Source organism: Suncus etruscus, chromosome 1 (genome assembly GCF_024139225.1).
Source record: "Suncus etruscus isolate mSunEtr1 chromosome 1, mSunEtr1.pri.cur, whole genome shotgun sequence".
In the NCBI taxonomy this organism is placed as follows: Eukaryota; Metazoa; Chordata; class Mammalia; order Eulipotyphla; family Soricidae; genus Suncus; species Suncus etruscus.
The window spans coordinates 146,785,322-146,813,235 of record NC_064848.1 but is presented as its reverse complement, the minus strand read 5'-3'; the positions used below and the strand labels follow the sequence as shown (position 1 = coordinate 146,813,235).

The 27,914-nt window shown below is 35.9% G+C and overlaps 1 protein-coding gene across 1 annotated transcript in view; it reads left to right on the top strand.

Moving 5' to 3' along the window:
- DGKI (diacylglycerol kinase iota) overlaps positions 1 to 27,914 on the top strand; it is a 503,984-nt gene that overhangs the window by 379,079 nt on the left and 96,991 nt on the right. The window contains exon 21 of the mRNA XM_049774493.1: positions 2,430 to 2,530. Coding sequence (XP_049630450.1) covers positions 2,430 to 2,530 — 101 coding nt within the window. The remainder of the gene's footprint in view (positions 1 to 2,429; positions 2,531 to 27,914) is intronic.

Genomic DNA, 27,914 nt, shown 5'->3' with positions numbered 1-27,914 from the left:
TAGCTGTAACTGGAGGTCTGGGAATGTCTAACTATGTTTGGCTGTGATGTTTTGAGCCTCCCAGTACTGTTCAGGAGGTCATGGGACCACATTTTCAATACTGGGTTAACCAGAGAATCCCCTGCAGTAAAGGAAATTAACTATGTCACCCTAGTAACACAGGTGCTGGGTGTCTCCGAGATTGTATCTGGCAATGTTGAGGACATCATGTAGTGTCAGGAATTGGACCAAGGATGGGCCACTGCACTATTTTCCCTACTTGATATGTGTATATGAAAGTTCTTTTTTTTGCCACACCTGGTAGTGCTCAGGGGTTACTCCTCGTTCTGCACTCAGGAATCACTCCTGCGAGGTTCAGGGACCTATATCATATATACATGCTATATATATGTATATCATATCATATCATATGCTATGTGCCAGCTGTGGCACGCAAAGGCCTTGCAGTTGGCATGCAGGAAGGCCTGCAATTAATATATGTGCCACAGTGGGAGGTGAGTGTGCCCGTGTCTGCTTTGCAGCCCACCTGGCAACAGGGCTGGACTGGCCATTGGAAGGACGTGCTGGCACTTTGAGGAAATTCTTTGGTTTTGTGCTGCAGTTTGGGCACTTGGGCTCAAAAAGGTTAGCCATCACTGTATATGGGATGCCAGGAAACTAACCTGGTTACCTGCATGCAAGGCAAGCACCTTACCTGCTCTGTATTCCTTCTGGTTCCATGTATATGTAAGTTTTTTTTAAGTTTATCATACATATATATATATATGTTAAGTTTATTCTACTAATATAAAAACATAGTTCCAAATCCAATATATGTATTTATATATATGTTTTACACTTATTTTACTAACACTACAGTATTATATATAATATATACATATCTATTTTGAGTTTATTCTACTAATATACAAACATAATTCCAAATCCTATTTTCTTTTTTTTTTTTTTTTTTTTTTTTTTTTTTTTTTTGTGGTTTTTGGGCCACACCCGGCAGTGCTCAGGGGTTCCTCCTGGCTCCATGCTCAGAAATTGCTCCTGGCAGGCACGGGGGACCATATGGGACGCTGGGATTCGAACCGATGACCTCTTGCATGAAAGGCAAACGCCTTACCTCCATGCTATCTCTCCAGCCCCCAAATCCTATTTTCTTACAACTTAAACATTTTAATCAGTTTTATTCTCTGGTGCTTCTTCCATACCTAGCACTGGGCTCTGTACAAAGTAGACAGCCATAAACATACTATAACCAAATGGATCAGTGCAAGTATTGGATTTATCTTCTCAAATTTTTCTTAGAAATATCTACCTTTAAGGCCAGAGTGCCACATAGTACAACTCTTTGGGCACTTGCCTTACACACAGCCAACCCATTTAATCCAGGCACCTCGGTGGTCTCCAATGCCTGCTTGCATGATCCCTGAATACAGGGTCAGGAGTGCGCTTTGAACACTAATAGGTGTGACCCAACAGCCCTCCACCCCACTAGAAAATGTCTATCTGATGGTTTTGTATTGGCCTAGTGTTTTTTTTTTTTTTTTTTTTTTTTTGGTTTTTGGGCCACACCCGGTAACGCTCAGGGGTTACTCCTGGCTATGTGCTCAGAAGTTGCTCCTGGCTTGGGGGACCATATGGGACACCGGGGGATCGAACCGCGGTCCATCCAAGGCTAGCGCAGGCAAGGCAGGCACCTTACCTTTAGCGCCACCGCCCGGCCCCGGCCTAGTGTTTAATACAATGAACCTTAGCCATTTTTAGGTTGTCATTTTCTGTCCTTAGAATTAATGTTCATACATTTAAGTGAGTGTATGCTTGAGGGAATATGTTGGTGTGCACATATATATCTATAGTTGTGCTACAAGTAGAGTGACAGAATGGGGAGTCTTTGGAAAAAATAGTTCAGTCTACTGAACTTTGTTCTGTATGAGGTGTTTAACAAAAGAAAGTGGTTACAATATTTTTCTCCCTTTCTTAGAGTTGCAATGAAATTGTGATTAAGGTAAAGCCAGAGTTATTATGGAAATACTTTTAATATCCTCCTTCCATCAGCATTTTTCTTCGCCCTTATTACATTCTCTCTTTCTTATGCTTCCCCTCTCTGACTTTGTCTCTCCTTTCCCTCCTATTATTCTTAATCTCCTTTACTGAAATAATTACTGAGCAGTAATTTTTTCTAGACAATTTTTTAGGCAATGATGACTTTAATTCCTTAATGTGAGAAAATAAGAAACAATCTCTAATTTGAGAAAAATTATCTGAACCTGTAAAATGTAAGATAATACTCAAAGATATGTGAGAATTATATGATTTACACATATGAGTTTTTTCTTTTTTAATACTGAAACAATGCTACTGCCTTTTGTCCAGAAGGATGCCCAAGACCCCCAATTCCACTCTTACGTATGTCTGACCACTTGGTTCTTGTTTTGCAGTCCCCAGTCTGTCCCTGATCGCCTAAGGATCCGCGTGAACAAAATCAGTTTACAAGACTATGAAGGATTTCACTATGACAAAGAGAAACTCCGGGAAGCTTGTAAGTTGGAAGTGCCTAGCTAATATCATATGGTCACCCTGTCTTCAATTTCTTCATTCCCTTCATTTGATGAATAAACTCATTTTTTGTCTGAGATGGGAAGTATATGAGTCATGTAAACCCCAAGTGATAATATTTGGGTTGAAGGAAACAGCATTTGGAAAGGAAAAGAGCCAGAATAGAATTATTCTATAAATGCCAATTTAGCACCTCTTTGTTTATTAGCCATTATAGGTGAAATAGCTAAAATGAAACAGAAGTCGACAATACTTTATACTACCTATTTTCAAGAAGCATATGGAAACTGCTAGAAAAGTAATAATTGATGTAATTGTTCATTTATTTACATTAGGCTTTTATTGGGTACTTTTTACTTTCTATTCACTATTTAGTTCCTTGTCTATCTCATGATGTAGGAGGCAATTGGGTGGAATAGTAAAGTGAAATATAAGAGATCTTAGATTTAGCGTCTGGGCTTCTCCATAATTTTGGGCTCAAAAGTGAAGTGCAGTGAAGCCAGAAAAGATTAGCATTACTGGGGCCAGAGCAGTGGCACTAGAGATAAGGCATCTGCCTTGCAAGAGCTAGCTTAGGACAGACTGTGGTTCGATCCCCTGGCATCCCATATGGTCTCTCCTAGCCAGGAGCAATTTCTGAGCGCATAGCCAGGAGTAACCCCTGAGCATCAACAGATGTGGCCCCAAAACAAAAACAAAAATAAAAAAGATTAGCATTAGTGCATATGGGTAGGCAACAATGCCATTAGTAATAAAGGAGAATTGCACAGAATCAGAGATTTCATAAACTAAAACCCCAAATTACATCTGAATATAGATCTGTCAGCAGATACAGGAAGGTAAATAGTTAAAACTGGCTGGAATAATGGAGGGACTGTGTGCTCAGTTTCTTATATCGATGATCTGGAATGCAATTTCATGCATAGAAATTGTGAGAAACAGTGACAATACTGGATGGGTGATTCCATTTGGGACCTGGAGATAGGAGTGAGCCAGGCCTATCTTGGTAGCTCAGTTTCTACTGGGGATTTTGTATGGTATTTTTGCCTTCTTCATTCTCTCTTCTGTTTGACTTCCTCACCTCTGTGAGCTTATTTTCTCAAGCATTAGTACTCTTTCATTGTTCCCCAGCCTTCTAATTCTCCACTATCAAATTTTTGGTGGGAAAATTTGCAGTTTGGGAGAAATAATTCCTTAAATTCCTGTATTTTCTTTTCTCTATAGTAACAGCTTATATTTTCAAATATAGATGAGATTATGAATGATAGACCAGTATAAGACATAATTAAAACTACAATGTGATGGGCAAATAATGTTTTCAATAGGAAATCTAGATATAGTGGGAAGTACGTTGACTTTTAGAGACTATTTTACAAAAAAAGAGCTTTATATTTTTTCCTCTTTCAAATTTATAAGCAAATAGCTTATAATTTTCAAAAAAATTTAAAAAGAATGGATTCTTTTTGCAATTTAATTCCCCCACATATCCATTAGGAATGAGGAAATGTTTGAAACTTTTTGCTGAAATGAAATTTCAGCTTTATTTATAGATTTAAATGATCTGTACTATCTTTTCTGTGGCATTATTTATCTAACATACTAAGAATTGACTGTGGTTTGGTTTTTAGAAAAGGCTACTTTTTCCTGGCAAGTATTTTATTCATCATATTTTTTTTATGATTTTAAGTCCCTGTAAGAAACTTCTTATATTAAACTTGAAGTGGGAGGAGGCTTAAAATAAGTCCAATAAATTTAGCAATGTCATCAAGGTCTAAACATCAAAGTAACTATTAAAGAAATAATTCAATCATTTTACTCTAAAGATTAAAGTTTAAAGAGAACAATATTTCAGTTATAAGTAAAAGCAGCAGAGAAGAGGAGAAAGAAAAAAGGAGTAAAAGTGGCCAACACAGTCATTCTCCTTAGAGTGCAGTGATAATGTTCTAATAAAACTATAATGCTTCTGACTTGTCACTGTTCCACAAATTTTCCCCCTCGAGGTTATTGATCTCTTAATCACTCTCCCCCATTGCCTATCTGATACCTTATTATAGGTTTACAGTAAAACTAAGTTCAAGTTGTTTAAGGCAAAGCCAGTTCAATCTGTGTGTGGTGTACATGACAAAATATGCATGTTATTTGGGAAGCATTAAATGACATATATATGTATGTACCTATATATATATATATATATATACAAACAATACATTGAGCTGATAGAACTCTTGGACTTACTCTAATTTGCATATAAGGAGGAGAAAAAAAGAGAACCGTCTTTATGCTCAACATTCAAAAATAAACAAGAATAGTACTGCTACTGAGCTTAAAGAAAATAAGGTTCCTTTTTTTTTAATAATATACTAAGTGATTCATCCATGCAGTATGTGGCTATATGCCATGACTATTTAATAATATCTGCTCATTTGTTTGGTTCAGAATTCATCTTAGATTATAAGCCCTAATATCTTTTTATTTATCTAACAATATCTTTATTCATCTGTAAGGTAGGATTCCATCCATGATTATAGGATGGCAGTCCTTCTAGTGACCTTGCCTGCTTTAGTACAGAGAAAAATAACTATATCAGTCCCAGTATTTCTCATATCCCTTCTATTTATTTAACATTGTGTGAAAATCCCTTCTAAAATAACAACATGTACCATATTTTAGAGGAAAGGCTTTTAGTTTATCTCCATTGAGAATAATATTTGCCATTGGTTTATGGTAAATGGCCTTGACTATATTGAGAAAAGTTCCTTCCGTTCCCATCTTTTTTTTTCCTGTGCCCCGCCCCCTCCTTTCCCATCTTGATGAGAGATTTTATCAAGAATGGGTGTTGGACTTTATCAAATGTCTTTTTGTTGTTGTTGATATGGTATACTATGTTTTTTGATTTATATATGCAAAGCCATCCTTGCATTCCTGGAATGAAACCTACTTGGTCTTGTTTTATGACCTTCTTGATGAGGTGCTGGATTCTATTTGCTGGAATTTTGTTGAGGATCTTTGCATCTGTGTTCATCAGGGATATTGGTCTGTAGTTTTCTTTTCTTGAAACATCTCTATCTGGTTTTGGTATCAGGATGATGTTAGCTTCATAAAAACTATTTGGGAGTGTTCCTGATTCTTCAATTTCATGAAAAAGCCTGAAAAGGATTGGTAGTAGTTCCTCTAAAAAAGTTTGAACGAATTCGTTAGTGAATCCATCTGGGCCTGGGCTTTCATTTTTGGGAAGACTTGATTATTCTTTTAATGTCCTTAGTAGTGATGGGTCTCTAAAGAGACCCATCCTGGTTTAACTGTGCAAGATTATAAGAGTCCAAGAATTTATCAATTTATTCAGGTTCTCATGTTTTGTGGCAGAGAGTTTCTCAAAGTAATCTCTGATTACCCTTTGAATCTCTGTAGTATCTCTAGTTATCTCCCCCTTTTCATTACTAATTCAGTTTATTAAGTCTCTCTTCGTTTCATTGTGAGTTTTGCTAGTGTTTTATCAATCTTTTTTTAGTTTTAATTTTGTTTTTGTTTTTGGGTCACCTGGTGACTGAGCACCTGGTGTTCAGTGGTGCTTCTGAGTGGCTCTGGACTCAGAAGTTGCTTCTGGCAGGCTCGGGGAACCATATGGGATGCCAGGATTTGAACAGGGGTCTGTCCTATGTTGGTCGAGTGCAAGGTAAAGGCCTTATCACTGTGTTTTATCACTCTGGATCTCAATCTTGTTTTATTTTTTCAAAGAACTAACTTTAACTTTTGTTGATCTTTCACCGTTTTTTTTTTTTTTTGGTTTTCACTTCATTAATTTCTGCTCTAAGCTTTGTTATTTTCTTTTGCCTACCTATTTTTGTTTTTTCTTTGTTGATCATTTTGTAATTTGCAATCTGTTTCATTAAGCTTTTTATGTAGGCCTCTTCTTCCTTTCTGATAAGTGCTTGCAAATCTATAAATAAAAATATGGTACAAGACAAAGCTGCCCTCTCTCACCACTCCTATTCAAAATAGTGCCAAAACTACAGACCAATATCCTAGATGAACACAGATGCAAAGATCTTCAACAAAATCCTAGCAAAAGGATCCAACATCTTATGAAGAAGGTCATACACCATGACCAAGCAGAATTGATCCCAGATATGCAAGGATGGTTTAACCTATTGCAAGGCAATCAATGTAATACATCATATCAACAAAAGGAAAAATAAAAACCATATGGTCATATAAATAGATGAAGAGAAAACATTTGACAAGTTCCAACACCTATTCATGATAAAAACTATCAACAAGATGGGAATGGAAGGAATATTTCTCAATATAGCAAGGCCACTTATCTTAAGCCCATGGTTAATATTACAATCAATGAAGATAAACTAAATGCCTTTCTTCTAAAATCTGACACAAGGCAGGCTGCCCCCTCTTGCCACACCTATTCAACATACTAGAAGGAATTGCTATAGCAATTAGGCAAGAAAATGTTATCTAGGGCATCCAGATAGAAAGGAAAAATTCAAGTTCTCATTGTTTGCAGATGACATGATGATATATTTAGAAAACCCTAAAGACTCTACCAAAAAGCTCCTACAAACAATAGATTTGCATAACTAAGTTACAGGCTACAAAATTGATGCAAAAAATCAATGGCATTTTTATATTCAAATAATAATAAAGAAGAAATAAAAATTAATAAAAACAATTCCATTCTCAGTAGTACCACAGAATCTCAAATACCTTGGTGTCAACTTAATTGAAGAGGTGAAGGACCTATGCCACTACAAACCACTACACAATGACAACTACCATGACAGTGGTAGTGAGAGAAAGAGAATGCCTGTCTGAGAGACAGGCAGGAGTTTGGGGTAGGGGAGAAAAATGGGGTACATTGCGGTGTGAAGATCACATTTGTAAAGAGTGGTGTACATTCTGACTGAAACCCCAGTATGAAAATTGTTGAAAACATGGTGATTAAATAAAAAAAAAAAAGATTTTGTTTTCAATAAAACAACTTATAAACTGGGAAGCAAGTCTTGCCATCACAAGCTGAAGCTTCATAAAAAAGAGGGGTTGGTATGACCTTATGGTAAATAGTGTTAAAAGGATGAAATATATATTGGGACTTTTTCAGGGAAATAATGTATATTTATTTGAGTAAGAGTAAGTTTAATTACTCTGCATTTTTTAAATTTATACTAGTCTGAATCTAAAATATAATTTGATCTATAAATTCAATTTGGAGCTAATTGAAAATAGAGGTAGCTTATAGTTTTTGAGGCATTAATATTCATTAGATATTAGATAGTGCTCAGCAACACATATATCAAATATAATACACATTTTATTATGTAAGATATACAATTGTAATACAGTGAAAATAATATGGGTGCTTATAATACTCAACAATTTAATATATAATAAATCAACATATTATTTTCTGATTAATTCTAATAACATTAGGATTGTGCTTTAATGAGATATTTAAGCATTCTTCCTAGTAGAAGTTTTGTCTTTTATTTTTCTTAATTTATTGAGTTAGCAAAAGAGTAAAAAATGTTGTGGTTATATATGAGCTTGGCAAAGTAATTAAATTCTCTAAACCAAGTTGTTCATCTCTAAAAAAGGACTTAAAATTGCAACTTCATAGTGTGTGAAGGCTTAACAGCATTTCTATATATCTAAGACACTAAGTGTAAAGTCTGGCATGTTAGAAATTTTATATAATTGAAAGCCCTGATTGTTGTGGTTTTTGGAGTCTCACTCTACTTATTCTAGCCACCATGAAGGCCTAGCATCCATGCATGAAAGAGTTTGGAGCAGCTCACTTCAAACCACACATACTGTCCTCCAAATTATTTTCTCATGTCCAAAAAATATAATTGAAAGCATGAATAATTACCACTAAGTAGTCATGGGGACAATATTGTTGACTAATTTACTTTGTGGTGACTACTAAGACTAGTAGTAGTAGTCTACACTCACTAGAGGCTTGATGGAAATCTGTTTAACCTATGACATGAACACTGAGTGCCCATACAGTCCTTTGCTTAAGTCCGTGGGCACATAATCCAGTATTCATAAATAGATTTTTTTGCAGGGGTCACACCTTAGAGGTTCAGGGAAGACTTGTCTCCATGTTCAGTGATCACTTCTGGTGGGCTTGGGAATCCGATAGAGTTTCAGGAATTGAACCCAGGTCAGACACATGTAAGATAAGCACTCTACCTCCTATGTTATCCAGATACCTTCACTAACTTGGGGGGCCCACCTATGCAAACATGTTTTCTATCTTGTTTAGCTATCTCCTTAGACCCTAGCATTTAAATTTTTTTGTTTTGTTTTGCTTCGGGGTCACATTTAGTGGTGCTAAGTCTAACTTCAAACTCTGTTCTCAGGAAACATTGGTTGGGTGTTGGTTGGGCATTGATTGGATTGTTGAACCATATTTGTGGTGGATTTGCATGGAAAATGCCCACATGAAAAGTACACAGTTTATCTTTAGTACTATTTCTCTGGTTCCTCATTATAAATTTCTTAAAATGAACTTTTGGGGGAATCATTTTAGGTTTACAGAAGAGTTTCTAAGACACTAAACAGATTCTATATACTTTTTCTTTTTTTGGTTTTTGGTTTTTGGGTCACACCCGGCAGTGCTCAGGGGTTACTCCTGGCTATCTGCTCAGAAATAGCTCCTGGCAGGCGCTGGGGACCATATGGGACACCGGGATTCAAACCAACCACCTTAGGTCCTAGATCGGCTGCTTGCAAGGCAAACACTGCTGTGCTATTTCTCCAGCCCCAGAGATTCTATATACTCTTCACTGCGTATTCCTCATTATAAAACACTTTGGATCACCATGGTTCAATTTGTCAAAGAAATTTATACTACCTTATTGATTATTCCAGATTTTTCACTTCTGGATATAGTCTAGGACACAATATTGCACTCTGTCTCTGATTTCTTTTGGTCCCTTTTTGTACATTTCTTTTGGTAAATTTCTTATTCTTCTTTCCTCCTCCCTTTACTCATCACCTTGATAGCTTTGAAAAATATTGGCCAGTTTCCTTAAATACCCACGATCTGAACTTGTCTGTTGTCTTGTTCATGATTATATTGGAGTTGTTGGAAAATATATTGGTGCTTGGAAATTAGATTACTTCGGAAGAACTTTCTTCTTACCATATGAAAAATTACCTGATAAACATGTAACTTAAGGATACTGATAACTCATTAAAGAATGTTTTTGTGAGGTTTGACTTCTTTCTGGTTACTATTTTTTTACTTACACTGTTGCTTATAAGTATCTGTCCAATTCATCTTCAACATGGGAAAAGATGTGCCATTTACTATTCCATAGTTTCCAATTTCCCTATTTGATGTCAGTTGAATTTACTCAGCATACTGAAATGGCAGAGCACTATTGATGCATTTCTGCTTCCCAAAATTTCTTTGCGCCCATGCTATGACAGAAACTATACTTGGTATTAAAAGATGAAGCTGATGCTTCTACTATTACAATATTATTATCATATGCACACATTTATTGGACAAACAAATATGGTCAACTAGCAAAGCAAGCCACAAATATCATGGTTTGCTAAAAATTTTTCTTCCTCAGATAGGAACTCTAAGATAATAGCACATTCTTATTTTATTGGAAAATATCATTTAAATAACTAAAAAAGGGATGAAATATATAAGAATAAGAAAACACAATCAGGAGCCGGCGAGGTGGTGCTAGAGGTAAGGTGTCTGCCTTACAAGCACTAGCCAAGGAAGGACTGTGGTTTGATACCCCGGCATCCCATATGGTCCCCCCAAGCCAGGGGCAATTTCTGAGTGCTTAGCCAGGAATAACCCCTGAGCATCAAATAGGTGTGGCTCGAAAAACCAAAAATAAATAAATAAATAAATAAAAATGTAAAAAAAAGAAAAGAAAACACAATCAAACAACTTTTTGTATAACTTTCTGCAATATACTTCTCATATTTAAGGTTCACTTGCTTTACATGCTAAGCACAATGACTAAGCTAGATATTTCCCCCCAAAACCTATTATTGTTTGTTAGGCTTATATAAATTACATAGGTTAAAATATTTCTTCTGGGAGCCGGCGAGGTAGTGCTAGAGGTAAAGTGTCTGCCTTGCAAGCACTAGCCAAGGAAGGACCGTGGTTTGATACCCCGGCATCCCATATGGTCCCCCCAAGCCAGGGGCAGTTTCTGAGTGTTTAGCCAGGAGTAACCCTTGAGCATCAAATGGGTGTGGCCTGAAAAACCAAAAAATCAAAAAAAATTTCATCTTGCCATGCTTTCTTTTTTTTTGTTTTTGTTTTTTTGTTTGGGCCATACCCATTTGATGCTCAGAGGTTACTCCTGGCTAAGCGCTCAAAAATTGCCCCTGGCTTGGGGGACCATATGGGATGCCGGGGGATCGAACCATGGTCCTTCCTTGGCTAGTGCTTGCAAGGCAGACACCTTACCTCTAGCACCACCTTGCCGACCCCTTGCCATGCTTTCTTAAGGAAGCTTTTAAATTCTAGTATTGTCCATTATATTAAAAAAACATACATTAAAAAATCATGCTTTTTTTTCCTCAAGTTGGCTAATATCACTAATATTTTTCAATCTCAATTGCTTCATCTAACTGTATCTTTGCCCCTTAGTGGCAAATTGACAAAGGAGCTTCTCAATAGGATTTAGGCTTCTATTTTATAAAGGTTGGCACTCATTTTTTTGGGGGGGGGGTCACACCTGGCAGTGTTCAGGTTCTGCACTCTGGCTCTATACTTAGAAATCGCTCCTGGCAGGCTTAGGGGACCATGTGGGATGCTTAGATTCAAACCACCGTCCTTTTGCATGTAAGGCAAATGCCCTACCTCCATGCTATCTCTACGGCTCCTTGCACTGCATTTTTAAAAATATACCTGGAGAAATTTCTGGGTACAAGCCAAGAAAAGAACATTGCTCTATCTACACTGTGTTAGTGTGACAACTGTGTCCAGCATGGGTGAATGTATAAATTACAGAGTAGAAGATGTGATTCCAGAGCATGTTACATTCATTATTGCAGGGTTGACTTATAAATGTGTGTGTGTGTGTGTGTGTGTGTGTGTGTGTGTTGTTTCTAACTTCAAAATCTCAGATGCCAGATGAGTATTAGGCTGAAAGATGATCCTATTTGATATTATAAATCCCTTAATTTTCTAATTCTATTATGATCCTAAGTATTGCTTTATTTACAAGAAACTAAGAAGTATTTTCAGAAGTATGCTTTATTAGAAGCTAATGATGTTAGGTCTGAGACAAGGAAAAAAGCCAAAAGCATTATAGTGATATCTAATCTTTTTTTGCATTGTTAAAAACTTAGCTTTTGGCAATTGCAGATACATCTTTAAATCTTTGCCTAAATGAATGTTTTTCCTTTGGGAGGGGGCAGTAATTATATGGGTATACACACAGAAGCATACATCTACAGATGCAATAATGGACCAACTTAGTCCATTTTGTTTTAACTTTTTGGTCTGACAGCTATAGGCTATTAACTCCTATGATAGTTTGGTTTATTTTTAGAGGTTTTATATTTTTCTAAGACCCTTTTATAAGATTTTTTTCATTAATCATGTTAATATCTGAGCAGTATGATAAGCCACTGCAGATCCACAGTATTTAATAGTAAATAATATCTAATGTTTGCAAAGGTTTCATTATTAGCAAAGAATTTTTACATGTAATTCTGCATGCAATATTATATGGAAGGAACCTTTAGAAAGGTAACTCACATGGGATTATATGGTTCTGACAAAACATATATAGTTGAGTTCTTTATCTCTTATTCAAGCATGATTAAAAGTATATAATCCTTCATATTTGTTAAGGCATAATTGTGCCCCTCTAGAAATGGGTTTGAAGAGAGATTTTGGGTTCATAGGTCTTGATAATAGTTGGAATCCCTAGAAAACAAACACATACTATTATGTAAATGTAGGAGGTTTATTGGGGTTACTCCAAGAACAGACAAGCAGCTGTGAAGAGTGAGGATACCCAGATGGCCAGACAGGGTGGAGAAAAATGTTGACTGAGAAGTTGTAACAATGGGGCCGGCGAGGTGGCGCTAGAGGTAAGGTGTCTGCCTTGAAAGTGCTAGCCAAGGAAAGATCGTGACCGTGGTTTGATCCCCCAGCGTCCTATATGGCCCCCCGAGCCAGGGGCAATTTCTGAGCGCTTAGCCAGGAGTAACCCCAGAGCATCAAATGGGTGTGGCCCGAAAAACCAAAAAAAAAAAAAAAAAAAGAGAGAAGTTGCAACAGATGGTTTCTCAGGGACATTTGGATCCATTTAGTGTTGTATCCACAAAGGCTTCACTTAATGGATCATATCATCCTATATTCTGGGTAAAGCTTGAATATGTAGTTTCCTTCCTGGAAAAAGGCCCAGTTGTGAACTGCATAAACAGAGCCAATATCTCCCACATCTGGACAAATGAGCATCTTAGTTCCATCATAGTATGGGTTGGTCACATCAATTCAAAAAGTACCATCTTGTCTAAGTTACTCAGCATCTGATTTTTTTTTAAATTTAGTCCAGGATGGAGCCACCCACAGACCAAAATCTGAATCCATTTACTCATGTCATTTATATTTATGGATCATGTAATTATGTACCAAGAACTGCTCAGTTCAGACCAGAATATTAGACAAGCCAAATTATTCTCTGATTTGAGTAATTAAAATTGAAAACATAAATGTAGGACCATCTAAATGCATAACATAAATTGTAGCTTAATAGTGTAGTCAATTGAAAAAAGCAGAGTATGATCCTCACTAACACAGACAACTCCAATACATTCATTCAATTGAATACTAAAGACACTGAACTAAAAATTACCAAGATCAACATGTATTAGCTTGACTATAACTTATTGACAGTGCACTTAGACTACAACCTTATATGCTAGTTATTGGATATGAGCTATAGGTTGTTCATATTTTATAACTGGTAAAATCTATTTTAATAGATAGTGTTTTTCCTGGATCATAGACCTACTTCCACTCTCCTGGAGTCATCAATAAGAAGAAATAGAGTTACCTTAGATTTTTAGATGAAATTTTTTGCTTCAGTAGATTTAAGGAAATCTTGTCATTTATTTTCTACTCTATCTAGTCAACTCCAAAATTCAAAGATACATGACTGAATTTGCCCCTAGAATATAACTGGTGACCTTTTACCCATTATATATAGTGCTATGAGTTATAACAGGGGACTCAAACTCAGTTTACCTGGGTGCCGCAGGAGGCAAAGTCGGGGTGAGGTAGGGCCGCATAATGGATTTTGCTTACCGAATATTCACAATAAAAAATCGCATTAGTAAGAAAAAAAATCGTAAAAACTCGCATTAAACATTTGCATACCCCGAACGAAACTGCTCGGGGTATGTGAATGTTTAATGCGATTTTTTCTTACTAATGCTATTTTTATTGCAATTATTTGGTAAGAAAATAATCGCGAATACTGCAATATTTGAAGGCTGACTGCAGGCTACAAAATGTTGTATGGAGGGCCGCAAAGGGCCCGCGGGCCGCGAGTTTGAGACCCCTGAGTTATAAAATACTGAAATTGTGAAAGAGATTAAAACAAGTGTTTCCAGCCATCATATTAAATATTTAACATTTTGGTACTGTTATCAATATTTCTTGGAAGCATAATACTTTGTTTTGATTTTCATATTTATTTGGCAAACTAAATAAATGTATACTTACTTATATTGGTACTGTTAGCAATATTTCCTTAGAAGCATAATATTCTATCTCGATTTTCACATTTATTTGGCAAATTAAGTAAATGTGTACTTATATACCAGTATTTAATGGAACCAAGACTTCATCACTAGCAAAAACTTAATAGTTATTAAAGTGGTAGTAATTAAAACAGCATGATATTGGAATAAACATAGACACTCAGATCAATGAAATAAACTTGACTATCCTGAGACAGACCCTCAGCTATATGCAATTATAAGGGGCAAGAAATATGAGGTGGAGCGAGGAAAGCTTATTCAACAAATGGATTTTGAATTGGGAAAACTCAATTCCCAATTGATGTGGGGAAAATTCATCATGCAAAAATAGTGAATTCAGATCTCTCTTTAAAGTTGTGCACAATGGGCTGGAGCAATAGCACAGTGGTAGAGCATTTGCCTTGCACTCGGCCAACTTCAGACAGACCCTGGTATTGTCAGCATCCCGTATGGTCCCTGAGCCTAATAGGAGCTATTTCTGAGTGCAGGGCTAGGAGTAAGCCCCAAGTGCTTCTGGTGTGACCCAAGTAAAGTAGTGCACAAAAGTCAAGTTAAAATGAACTAAAAATCTTGATGTCAGACCTGAAACTATAAGGTACATAGAAGACAGCATAGGCAGAACTCCCCATGACATTGAAGCTAAAAGCACTTTCAAGGATGAAACACCACTGACCAAACAAGTGGAAACAAAGATAATCAAATGGGACTATATTACACTAAGAAGCTTCTTACCCTCAAATGAAATGATGACCAAAATACAAAGACTGCCCATGGAATGAGAGAAATTATTTACCCCATATCAATCTGATAAAGGGTTAACATCTAAGATATAAAAGGTACTAGTAGAGCTACTAGAAAAAATATCATCTAACCCCATCCAAAAATGGAAAGAAAAGATGAACAGAAACTTCAAGGAAAAAATACAGATGGCCCAAAAGCACATAAAAATGTTCCACATTATTAATCATCAGGGAGATGCAAATCAAAACAACAATGAAATATCCTCTTATACCACAGAGATGGGAACACATCATAAAGAACAAGAACAGCTAGTCCTGGCCCATTTGAGTGTAGAAAGGCATTCTCATTTATAGATGGGACATTCTCTCAAAACAAACAAACAAAAAAACTAGAAATCGAACTCCCATAATAACCAGCAATATTGCTCTTAGGAATATCCCCTAGGGGCACCAAAACATAATACAGAAAAGCCCTATGCAAACCTATGTTCATTGAAGGACTACTTACATTAGCCAGAATCTGGAAACAAACCAAGTGCCTGATAAAGAAACTGTCATACATTAACACAATGGAATATGACACAGCTATTAGGAAAAATGAAGTAATAAAATTTGCTTATATCTGTATGAATATGGAAAGTATAATGTTGAGCAAAAATGAGTCGGGCAAAAAGGAATCATTTTTGGTAGGAAATATGCTTTGCTGAAGGGTGTTGGATATTGTATGACTGAAATTCATGAACAACTTTGAAACTTTCTATCTCATGGTTGTTCAATTAAGAATTTATTATAACAATAAAATAATTTTATCATCAGTAAAAAATTTGATCATTCTCTTCCAAATACTAGAGCGCTGGTAGTAAATTATCAGTGGTGGTTCTGTTCTAGAATTTTTCGAATATAATTTTCTAGTGAAGATACCTAGAAAAGATTTTATTGTTTCTCAGTGTCCCTTGTCAAGAGGTATTCTGGTGATTTACTCATATCTCTCTCATTTAAACTGGAAATGAATAAATCATTCAGTAGTACTAGAATTCCATCTCAAGGAAAGCTGTAACAATATCAACCATCATTGATATGAAATGTCTTTCATTAAAATGGATTTTTATATCCTTGTCAATAAACTTTCATGCCGAGGAAGATGGTTTTATATAGATGTTTGATCTGAGCTGTGATTTCTATTATTTATGCAGAGAAAGAGGCATTTGGGCCTTTTGCCCACACTTTTCTCTGCATTATCACTGTAATATGTACAAGTCAAATTCATAAGAAGCAGGGACAATTCATATAATTTTATACACATAAGCTATAGTTGGGTTATATTCTCTGCCCAACTTTTCTTGTTGAAGAGATATTTTTCTTTAATATCTCTTGTTCTAGATTTGGTTTTCCATCTGTAGTAAAGACAAGAAGAAAAAGATCTTTTATTGACTGTTTTTTTTCTCTTCTGCTGATCTTGTTGCTTTGGACTTCATGGTGTCTGGGAGTAAAATAATGTTATGGACCAATATTGCTTTATCAAGAAATAAATATGATCAAAGACATTATAAACAGTAGTTTCTCCTCAGTTTTTCCTTTACTATCATTCTAACTTAGTAACACAACTCCTTTCTGTTGTTATATTTAGGTGTTATAATCTACCTTTCTCAGCATTTATAAGTGGCATAATGATATTTATCATTCATAATGGTTTCATGCCACTTTCATAATTTCTCTGCCTCTTCACCCTCTTCTAATTTAGCCTGTCAACTTACTGTATGTTCTTTTCTTGAAAGACCTTCCTCAGAGAGTATTTATAGCATGAGGACAATTGACCGTCTCTTGAATGCATTATTATATATTATATACAATATATATGTGGTTATTAGATATATGAGATCTCAATACAATAGAATATTTGTATGCCATTCATGCTTCCCAGCTATTATTGTGTTTCAATAAACATTGCATTCAAAACTTATAACACTAATACCTTTAACAATTTTAAAATATGTGGAATGAGTGAATGAATAACTTTATACCTGAAAAACACTTTGTCACAACTCCTTTTATTAACTGTGTGCAATTTTTCAAATTTAATTAATTTGATATCATCAATTGCTATCAGGTTTATAAATTTTACAGCACTTAAGGATATTAAAACAAAAGTGAGTTGCATATTTTCTGGAATACTTTCAGGAAAGAATACTCTGGAGGAAAGGCAAATCTGGAATAAAAACTCAGATCTGTAAATAACCTGCTAGTTTTCAGCACTTCCAAATACCAACAAATATGACAGAGCTTACTTTTATCTTGTGGTTGACATTTTGGATGGACAATGGACAGGATCCAATTTAACTCAAGTTTAGGGAGTGAAAATCTCTTAATCAAAGAGCCAGAGGCTGAGAAACCTTTGGCAAACCTTAGCATTGCACAGTAAGGAAGAAAGTTCTCAGTGTTTTCTTTTGAAAGCTAACATTGTCCTAGGTGTGTATGGACAGATAATGATGATAGGTTGTTGTACAATGAACTTATATCGTGAAATAACTGCCAACTCATTCTGTTTAATTATTGTCAGGCAACTAGTCAGAATTTCATTTTAGAGAAGCCTGACACATTTGAAACTAATGAGGTAAAACAGAAAGATTCCCTTTGTTCCCTCCTCTTTTCCCTGGGGCTTTGCTGCATTCCTCTTGTCCCCTACTTCTCCTTTTATTTTTTATTGTTTCCCTCTCATCAACCAGTTGACTTCCTGTAAAGTGTGAACACTATGAATGAGAAAATAGGTGAAAGTTATTTCACCCAGATGTCATTGTTTTCTAATATCAGTCAAGTGCCTATCTGTAGTTACTGTTGTCTTAAATAATTGGTAGACCATTGCTTAGTACATTTTCAGGTTGACAGAAAAATGTAAAAAATTAAGCAGAAAGAGCTTAGTTTTATACACTGCATGTACTCCGTTTTCCATATTTACATTTGACTGTACTGTAGTGCATTTACTATCATTGGTGAGTTAATCTGAATCTTTAAGCCAGGTCTTTGTAATAGAGTTCACTTTGTGTTCTATAGTTTTCTGGGTCTCCATTTACTTTATTTTATGTATTCACTAGACATACAGGATAGTTTTATTGACCTGCCTATTCATTTGGCTTTCTCTCTTGCAACCATAGATCATTTCAATATGTCCATAACTTTACCTTTTTTTTTAAATAGTGTCATGTAGCTGGAATCTTGCAGTATGTGGCCTTTCCTTTTCAGTTTGACTTCTGTGGAACATTCTATGTATTAAAGTTTTTTCATTGTATTTTCAGAGCTTGAATGGTCAATGCTTTTTGTTTACGCACTCGGAAACTATCTTGGTTACCTTCAAGAGTTGACAATTACATGATGCCATAAGTATTCAGGTTTAATATATTGTGGAATATGATTTCAATTCATTTAGGTCAAAACTAAGTTATTGATTTGTTTCATTTTCTGTAACAGTTTGTTTCATTTTGTGAAAAGTTGTCAAAAAATCTTCCAAAATGGCACTATCATTTTATAGTCCCACTGGAACCAAATGAAAGGTCTTGTAGCTTTAACTTTTTATTGTTGTTGCTTCATTTTTGCCTAAAAACTGGTGTCAGTTTTTCTATTTTAAATGTTTGTTAATAGACTTATAGTGTTATCTCATTTTAATTTACATCTCAATATTCATCATATGCTTTTTGATATCTACATATCTTTGGTAAGATGTCTTCAAATATTTTATGCTCCATTTAACTTTCATATTTTGAATACCAGTCTTGTAACATATGTGTCTTTAAAAGATTTATTTCAAAACTGTGTCTTTTAGGGGCCGGGCGGTGGCGCTAGAGGTAAGGTGCCTGCCTTGCCTGCGCTAGCCTTGGACGGACCGCAGTTCGATCCCCCGGTGTCCCATATGGTCCCCCAAGCCAGGAGCGACTTCTGAGCGCATAGCCAGGAGTAACCCCTGAGCATCACTGGGTGTGGCCCAAAAACCAAAAAAAAAAAAAAACGGTGTCTTTTCTGTTTTTGTTTTTGTTTTTGGGCCACACCCATTGATGCTCAAGGGTTACTCCTGGCTATGTGCTCAGAAATCACTCCTGGATTGGGGGGACCACATGGGATGCTGGGGGATCGAAACATGGTCTGTCCTAGGCTAGCACTTGCAAGGCAGATGCCTTACCTCTAGCACCACCACTCTGGCCCCTAAACTGTGTCTTTTCATTTCGTTATATTCTCTGTCATAGATCTATTTCTTTCATGAATTATTTTTTTGAGTATTGTATCTAAAATGTTATCACCAAACTCAACTGACCTTTCTTTCTTTATTCATTCTCTATTATAGTAAACATTTTTTATACTGTTGGTTTGTTTTTATACCTTTTTATGCTGTTGATTTATTGTGTAAAAATTGCTAAGAAAGATAGTGGATGTTGGGAATAAACAATGTTAATAAATTTAAATGTTATGTTAAGAAAATACAAAAAATTTTAGTATAACAATAACCATTTTCACATTTGTCCTATGGTAATTGATTGGAGGATTTCTTAATGCTCAGTACATTTGAAAATTACCATATTTTTCATACCATAAAACACTCTTTTTTTCACCCAAAAAATATGGGGGAAATGTCTGTATCTTATGGAGTGAATACCACCTGGAGCTGAAGCCCAAGTATTTAAACATTTTTTAAAATTTTCTGATATTAAGAAAAAAATTAGGTAAATGTGTTTAACCAGCTGTGGACCAGCATATTGTAAATACACTTTGACCTCACAGGCTGGTTGTTCCCACCAACCATCTTCTGATGGCATCTCGCATTTATGTTTGCTTTAGAGTTTTTTTTCTTCTTTTTCTCTTGCATCTTATGGTCAGGTGCATCTTATAGAGCAAAAAATATGGTACTTAACTCCTAAGGATATACCCTAGGAACACAAAAATGCAATACAAAAATCTCTTCCTCACACCTATATTCATCGCAGCACTATTTATTAATAGACAGACTCTGGAAACAACCAAGATCCCCTTCAACAGATGAATGGCTAAAGAAACTGGTACATATACACAATAGAATATTATGTAGCCATCAGGAGAGATGAAGTCATGAAAATTTTCCTATATATGGATGGACATGGAAACTATTATGCTGGATGAAATAAGTCAGAGGAAGAGAGAGACACACACACACACAAAATAGTCTCACTTATCTTTGGGTTTTAAGAAAAATAAAAGACATTATTGTAATAATGCCCAGAAATGAGGGCCAAAAGGACTGACTCACGATATGAAGCTCACCACAAAGATGGGTGAGTGCAGTTAGAGAAATGATATACTAACAGCGACCATGACAATGTTAATGAATGAGAGAAGTAGAATACCTGTCTTGAACATAGGCAGGGGGTGTGGTTGGAGGGAGATGGGGGCATTGGTGATGAGAATGTTGCACTGGTGAAGGGGGGGTGTTCTTTTTGTGACTGAAACCCAACTACAGTCATGTTTGTAATCATGGTGTTTAAATAAGATATAATAAAAATACAGTACTTAAAAAAGTGATTAATGTAAGAAGGCTGATAGGAGTGAAGATTGGGTCACTTTGCAGACACTACATGTTCTATAGACATTGATTCAATTTGGTCTTCAGAAATTCAGACACACTCTCTTTACATATAAGCCTGCACAGACAATATTGAATGATCATTGGTGGCAAGATAAATTCATCAGAAAATCGAAATGATCAAAATACATGTATAATTATGTTTTTTACCAAAAATTATTTTCCAAGGGTTGGGAACATTAAACGATTTGGGAATACCAGTTATAGCAAAAATTGCCAGATTAGTACTGTCAAATGTTAACAAGACTGAAGCTAGATTTTTGTAAATACTCTATCCAAAACTCATGGAAGTACTTTTGAATATATTGTGTATCTGACATAATGAACTTTTTATACCCCAAGTGAGAGTATACATTTTATGTTTAGTTTTTGTTGTCAATTAGTTCATCATCTCAATATCAGAAATTCTATTGCAGTAATTTTAATAGTAAAACAAAGTGCATGTTTTTTATCACAAGTTTGATTAAGGTATAATGTGTTGTTATCTCCATCATCCTCATAATGATGAATATACTTTAAGTTTTGTATTTGCATTTTTTTACAAAGCTAGTCATGGCTTAATTTTATGATCTCTAAATTGCACACAATTTAAAGCAAACTCAATGGTTTTGACACAGTCAATTCTATTAGTTTCTCAAATTCTGACGTATTAGGAAGGTGGAGGAGTAGGAAGAATCAAAATCATTAACTTCTGCAAATATGTTCTTGATAGTAGGTTTGACTTGACTTGCACTTTCAAGTTGCCTTATTTGTGATTGTCTGAGTCAGATTTCTCCTCCCTGCATCTCTCTTCGCCCTGGTTTTGGTCTCATCAGATAAGTCAAATAATTCTAGATTTACCTCTTAGTCACCCTGTCTCTGAGTTTTGACTTTACCTCTGTGAGTTTAGTGTTACAATTTAATGGAAATGACAATCTCTGTATGGCCCAAGTTTGATGGGAAGTAGGAAAAGATAAGATGGCCCAATTTTGATGGGAAGTTTGCTGGGAAGTAGGAAGAGATAAGATGAGGGGATACTTGTTAAAAAACAAATGAAAATAAATGAAAACATAAACCATCGACTTAAATCTGTGCTCCTTTTCATAGCTGTGACATTTACATCTTTTTTTTTTTCTTCTGAGACTTAGTTTCCTCATTTTAAAAACAGGAAGGATGTCATCTACCTCTTAGGAGTGTGGCAGAGATGAAATAATTCAACAGAACAGGTGCATTCCTTATGTTAATGCAAGTTATTTTATTCTCTTCCCTATGCCATCTTTCTGCTTTTTCTTATATTTCCATTCCCTACCCTTTTTATATTTTTCTTCTTCCTTCTTATTCTTTACTTTATTTCATATAATCATTAGTACCATTTTTGCTGTTCGGTCAGATTGACTCACCCAGGCTTAATTTTTATGTTATATCATGTGAATAGAGCATAAGCTCTGGCAACCCACGTCAAAATTCTCCATCAGACTCCCAGAGTACATACACCAAAGATCTGTACTAGGCATTACTGGCTTTTCTAGAGTGGGACTCTGATTTATTATGTAAGAAAATGATTGTAACTAACCTATTGTTCCTCTCTCTCAGAGACACTAAGGCTGAGTCTAATTAAAGAAACTCATTTACTAAATCAAGAAACCTTTGGTTTTACAAACCTCATATTTTCATATAATTCAATGCCTTTTCTTTTTCTGCAATTGATGTGTAGAAGAAAGGGAAGGTAGGAAGAAAGGAAGGAAAGAAGGGAGGGAGGCAGCCAGGGAAAGATAAAGGAAGGGAGGGAGGAAGTCACCCCTGTAATAAAGTCATTTTGTTTTCCATCAGATAAGTAGGGAAATTACTCAAATATGTTTTGCATCATACTTTTAATGTTGGAAAAACAATTTTTAAACTGCCTCAAAACTCTAAGCTGTTAGGGTGTAAGTATATTTTTTTTCCTAGACAACATTGTCCTTCACAGTCCTGGAGGCCCCTTAACCCTTTTGAGTGGGATCTTGGAGATCCCAAACATCTCTGAAGTATCCCAAATAATCCTTTGCCCTGAAGGGGCATGAGCAGCACCACATCTTTGGATGTATTGAACTGTTAACCCCCCCCCAAACAACAACAAAATCTCTAGATACTTTTCACAAATAGCCTATATGAACTTTTTTCAAGTTAGAGACAATTAAATTCCCTTTGTTAGGTTCCTGAGCTTGGTCTGTTACCTGACTCTTCATTTTATTGGTCGTAAAATACATACTGTATTTTCCGGTGTATAAGACGACTTTTGAAACAAAAAAAAAGTCAACCGAAAATTGGGGGTCGTCTTATACGCCAAGTATATCCAGAAAAATGTTTCTATATGCCGCAAAACGAAAATCGTCTGGATATTGCCACAAAACAAATTTTCCAACTCTATCCTGCAACAATCTCTGCAAGGCTGTTCGGACTGCCTCTCTAACTCAGCCAATCCAAGCAGGCCTTTTATATGCAAATTATACAATGTTCTGTACCGAATCTACAGTGTAAAAAGCTTGCTCAGATTGGCCAGAGTCAGAGAGGAAGTCTATTACAGTATAACCTCTGAACTTTTGCTTGTTGTGATTGGCTCACTGTGGTACATACAGTTGGAGCACAGGAACGTTCTGTCTGATACAGTGAATATAGGCCTAAACCTATGTTTTAATTGTAAAATTAGGGGGTCGTCTTATATGCCCGGTCATCTTATATGCCGGAAAATATGGTATTTTATGAAGTTTGTTTTGTATATTTTCTTTTTTAGTGCAAATACACTTTAGAAGACTCTTATAGATGAAAGAGTACATTGTGAATGGGTTGCTAAAAGAATTTGAGTTAACTGAAGTAGTATAGTGTTAATTTATGTGCTGCTTGGCATAAATTTGCATAATGAGTTTAAGTAGACATACCTTTAAGTACAGGAGACAAATTAATTAGCATGATTTGTTGGATTTTATTTAAACACAAAATTTAGTGTGTACACCTATGAAATTTATTATGCATTTTTCAACTTGCTTGTTTGGTCACATTCTAGGTTCTGAGGAATTTATATAAAAAGAAATATGGAATCATGGCTAGTGGACACAAGATGAATCTGGCTGAAGGTCATGCTAAGTAGGACTCATGCTTTGAGTGGGAAGAAGTAATTAGTGGCTTACTTGTCTCAGGGCTAAGGATGAGTAGTTAGCTCTGAAATTGCCTGTATTTGTACCTGTTTGTCAAACCTTTTTCATGTACTTTTCAGTTCAGCCTGCCATAGTAACAAAATATCATATCCTGGGTGGTTTACCAGAAAACTGCAAAATCCAAATCAGAGTACTAACAGAGTTAATATCTGGTGAGAGCCTGCTTCAGGATTTTCAGACATTCATATTATATTCATATTATGTTATTACCTGGAGAGGAAAGAAAGAAGACTCTGCAGTCTTTCCTGTAAAGGCACTAATGTCATTCTGAGGGCCCCACTGTCATGACTTTATCTAATTCTGTTGACTTCTCAGTGGCCACATCTCAAATGCGTATCATGCATTTGGAGTTAGGAACTAGAATTGGGGCACAAACATTCAATAACTGACTATCAAATTAGCTCAGATTTTATACTCAAATTTCAGGTGCTCTGGTATGAATCCTTGAGTCATTTTCCCCCATTTATTCTCAATGTATACCCTGTAAGCACCTGAAAGCTTTTCTTGATAAGAAGAGGAGTAGACTAGTGAATATAAAACCACTGGTAAGAAAGAGTAAGGGCAATAATTGTGCTTTTATCCAGACAGAAATTACTATTACTAGAATTTATGAAGGAATTAGGAAACATATTAGTCTAGGTGAGTAAGGGCAAAGAGAAATGCTGTTTTGTGTGTTGAGCCTTACATGTAGAAAGATAAAACTCGGACCAGAGCAACATTATAGTAGGTAGCACTTTTGCCTTCTATGCAGCTGATATGCCCAGCATTCCATAAGCCTCCCTTCCGCTCCACCAGGAGTGATCCCTGAAGTAAGCCCCAAGCACTGGCAGGTATGGCTAAAACAGCAAGACATAACCTGGATGCTTTTGACAGATATGGCATCTGTATTAAGGAGACTAAAGTTTTTGGTTCCTTAGAACCTAAACTGTAATATGACTACTTATGGTAAGTTAAACTTTAATTAAAATGAATATAAAATCTGACCACATTTCAGGTGCTCAAAATGGTTCTGACCTGGAGAGGTCAGAGCAGTTTGTGTTGCTCTAGAGACCTCTAAAGCCTTAATAAGGCAGTTTATCAAGTTGTCTAGCATATAAACACCCAGGTAGTAAATGTGCTTGCTCTGATAACTGGAGATTATGACTGTATATTTGCATTGTGTCTAGAGCTGGAAATGGATTACAGAGAAATGTGCCCTTTCAGGGGCATTTCTCTTGGTAGTAAAAGAATAATTCTCTACCTTTTAGCTGTAATGATGTTAATATTTTTTGTTGGTTACTTTGAGAAAACATCCAGTTATACTCTGAAACTCTTCATAGTTCTGTGCTCAAGAGCAACCCTGGAAGTACTCAGAGGGACCATAAAGAACCAGAGTCAGCCACATGCAAGATAAGATCTTTACCTCCTCCTCCTCTGTCTCTAGCCCATGTGTTTGAACTTTTAAAACTTTTTTGGGGGGGAGGGGTTGGGTCACACCTGGCAACACTCAGGGGTGACTCCTGGCTCTCCGCTCAGAAATCGCTCCTGGCAGGCTCAGGGGACCACATGGGATGCCGGGATTAGAACCACTGACCTTCTGCATGCAAGGCAAACACCCTACGTCCATGCTATCTTCACAGCTCAACCTTTTAAAAGTTTTCAAGACTCTCTCTTCAATATAAGCAATCAGCTTTATCATAAGTATTATTTAAAAAATCAGTTTCTAAGGGTTGGAGATGTAATATGGTAGTTGAATGTATGATTTGCATTTGTAAGGCCCTGCATTCAAACTCCAGTACTGAAAAAATATTAGTTTCCATAAAGAGTTGGTATTGCATATTTTTCATTCTGAAATGCCTTATACACATATGTTCATTTCAGTGTGTATGTAAGTATAAATATGTTTGTATAGGAATATGTATGCAAATATATACACATTTGTATACACAACTCTTAATTTATAGATAGAAATATGCACGTATTATGTTTGTACATTTGTATGTATATAATATGACTAAATTTAAAAGATTTATAGTAAAACAGACATCCACATACTTGCCACTCAAATTAAGACATCAAACATACTTCTCATTCCTTTCTTTCTTCCTCTTTGGTTTTGGCATTATACCCAGCGTTGCTCTACCAGTGGTCCTCAAACTATGGCCTGCGGGCCACATATTGTATTTGTATCTGTTTTGTTTCTTCATTGCAAAATAAGATATATGCATTGTGCATAAGAATTCGTTTATAAGTTTTGTTTTTACTATAGTCAGACCCTCCAATGGTCTGAGGGACAGTGAACTGGCCCCCTGTTTAAAAAGTTTGAGGACCCCTGTGTCTATGCTTACTCCTGGCTCTGGACTCAGTATTTACTCTGGTCACTATATGGGGAATAATCTTTGGAGCCTGGAATTGAATTGGGGTCAGCCTTATGCAATGCAAGTGCTCCTCACCTCTTTCTTATTCAATAACTATGTTTTGACATATATGTACATATACATATGTCTAGCTAGATAACAAATATACACATAGATATAAATAAATGCATATATATATACACCTGTTTACTTTAATTATATACTAATATTTTGAATAAGAATCATACAACCATATATTGATACTTTTATAAAACTAAGGAGCAAAATCAAATTTCCCTGTAAAGAAACCTTTTTTAGATGAAGACTGAAAAAGAAATTTTTTTATATAGAGTTGAAAAGTTTCTCTGAATAATCACTTGGCATCTTATCCGAGAGTGCACATGAGCACATGCCTAAATGAGCTGGTGGTGAGGTTACAACTCACTTATATGGAGCATTTGGCAGGGTGTTAGAGGGTTCTAATCTCAGGTAGAAATGTGTTTAGATGGAATGAGTTTTCTTGAATATTCCTCTCTAACATGGCCTCACTCCTCTGACTCTTGAGGACAATGGGCAGTATATAGTGTGAAATGCATATATCAACAGTTGACCTCCATTTTCTATTTGCTAACTGCAGCTGCCAGCAGGGAAGGTAGAACCTATAACCAATGCTCCTTGTTTGAGCTACGCCTATTTATTCTCCATTTCTGAGGCACCTGATGCTGCCAGCTTTGCCAATTTCCTGAGGGTATTGCAGTACAAATTGTGTTGATTCTCATCCAGCCCACCCAAGGTTTAAGATTGGACTCTATGGCAGCCTCGAGTCACTTAAGCAATTTTCCATCTGCTTCATCTGTTACTATTTTCTCCTTTTTCTCTCCTTTCACATTGGTTTGGATCTTTTAAAAAAGCCCACATACTATAATTTTGTAGGGATTCTGATGAGAGAAAAGTGTGTGTTCAATCTGCTATCAGTCTAGGAACTGGCTGGTTCTTTATTGCTTAGTTATAACTTGTAAGTTCCATTTGCTTCCTGCAATAAAAGTTTCATTATGTGAGTATTGGCTGATGCTTATTGGAGTCAAGTAAATTCTTTGAAGACCCAAATAAGAAGGATCATCAAGATCAGGGATAGTAAAGTGAACGCTCTGGTGATATGCCCTCTTTCTGCTCCCAATTAAGATGAAGGAAGCTCAGTGAAGTCCTGGTTGGTTGTCAGTCATGTAAAAGAAATGTGGTTGTTTTCCACTTATTTCTGCTTCTCCTCACTGTAAAATACTCCAAAGAGTCGTGATAGATTGCAGTATTTTATGCTATGCTTACTTTTCCATCACAGAAAGGGTAGAGGCTTGACATAAACTGCAATCCATTATGAAGATATACTAACAGCTAATCTTATTAATAACTAATCTTTAGAGTGTTATGATAAGTCAGAAGATAGATGATTGAATGGAGTTTTTTTTAGCTAAAGATGCTCAAAAGATAATAAAAGGAATAAGGGAGAGTTGACATAGACAGTTTGGTAATTCATTTTTAAGTCTAGCTTGGCCCTAGAAGTCACCTATTATAAGTAATGCCATCTTCTAGGATTAAAGGAATTGAGCACTGTGCAAAACCAGAAAGCTAACTTCAGTAATTCAGAAGATCAAAGCAGCATTGGGATTTGAATTTAAGAGAGAATAACTGTAAATCTTTACAACAGCTCACTGCTGCCTGCCTAGGATAACTTTGACAACAGGTCAGT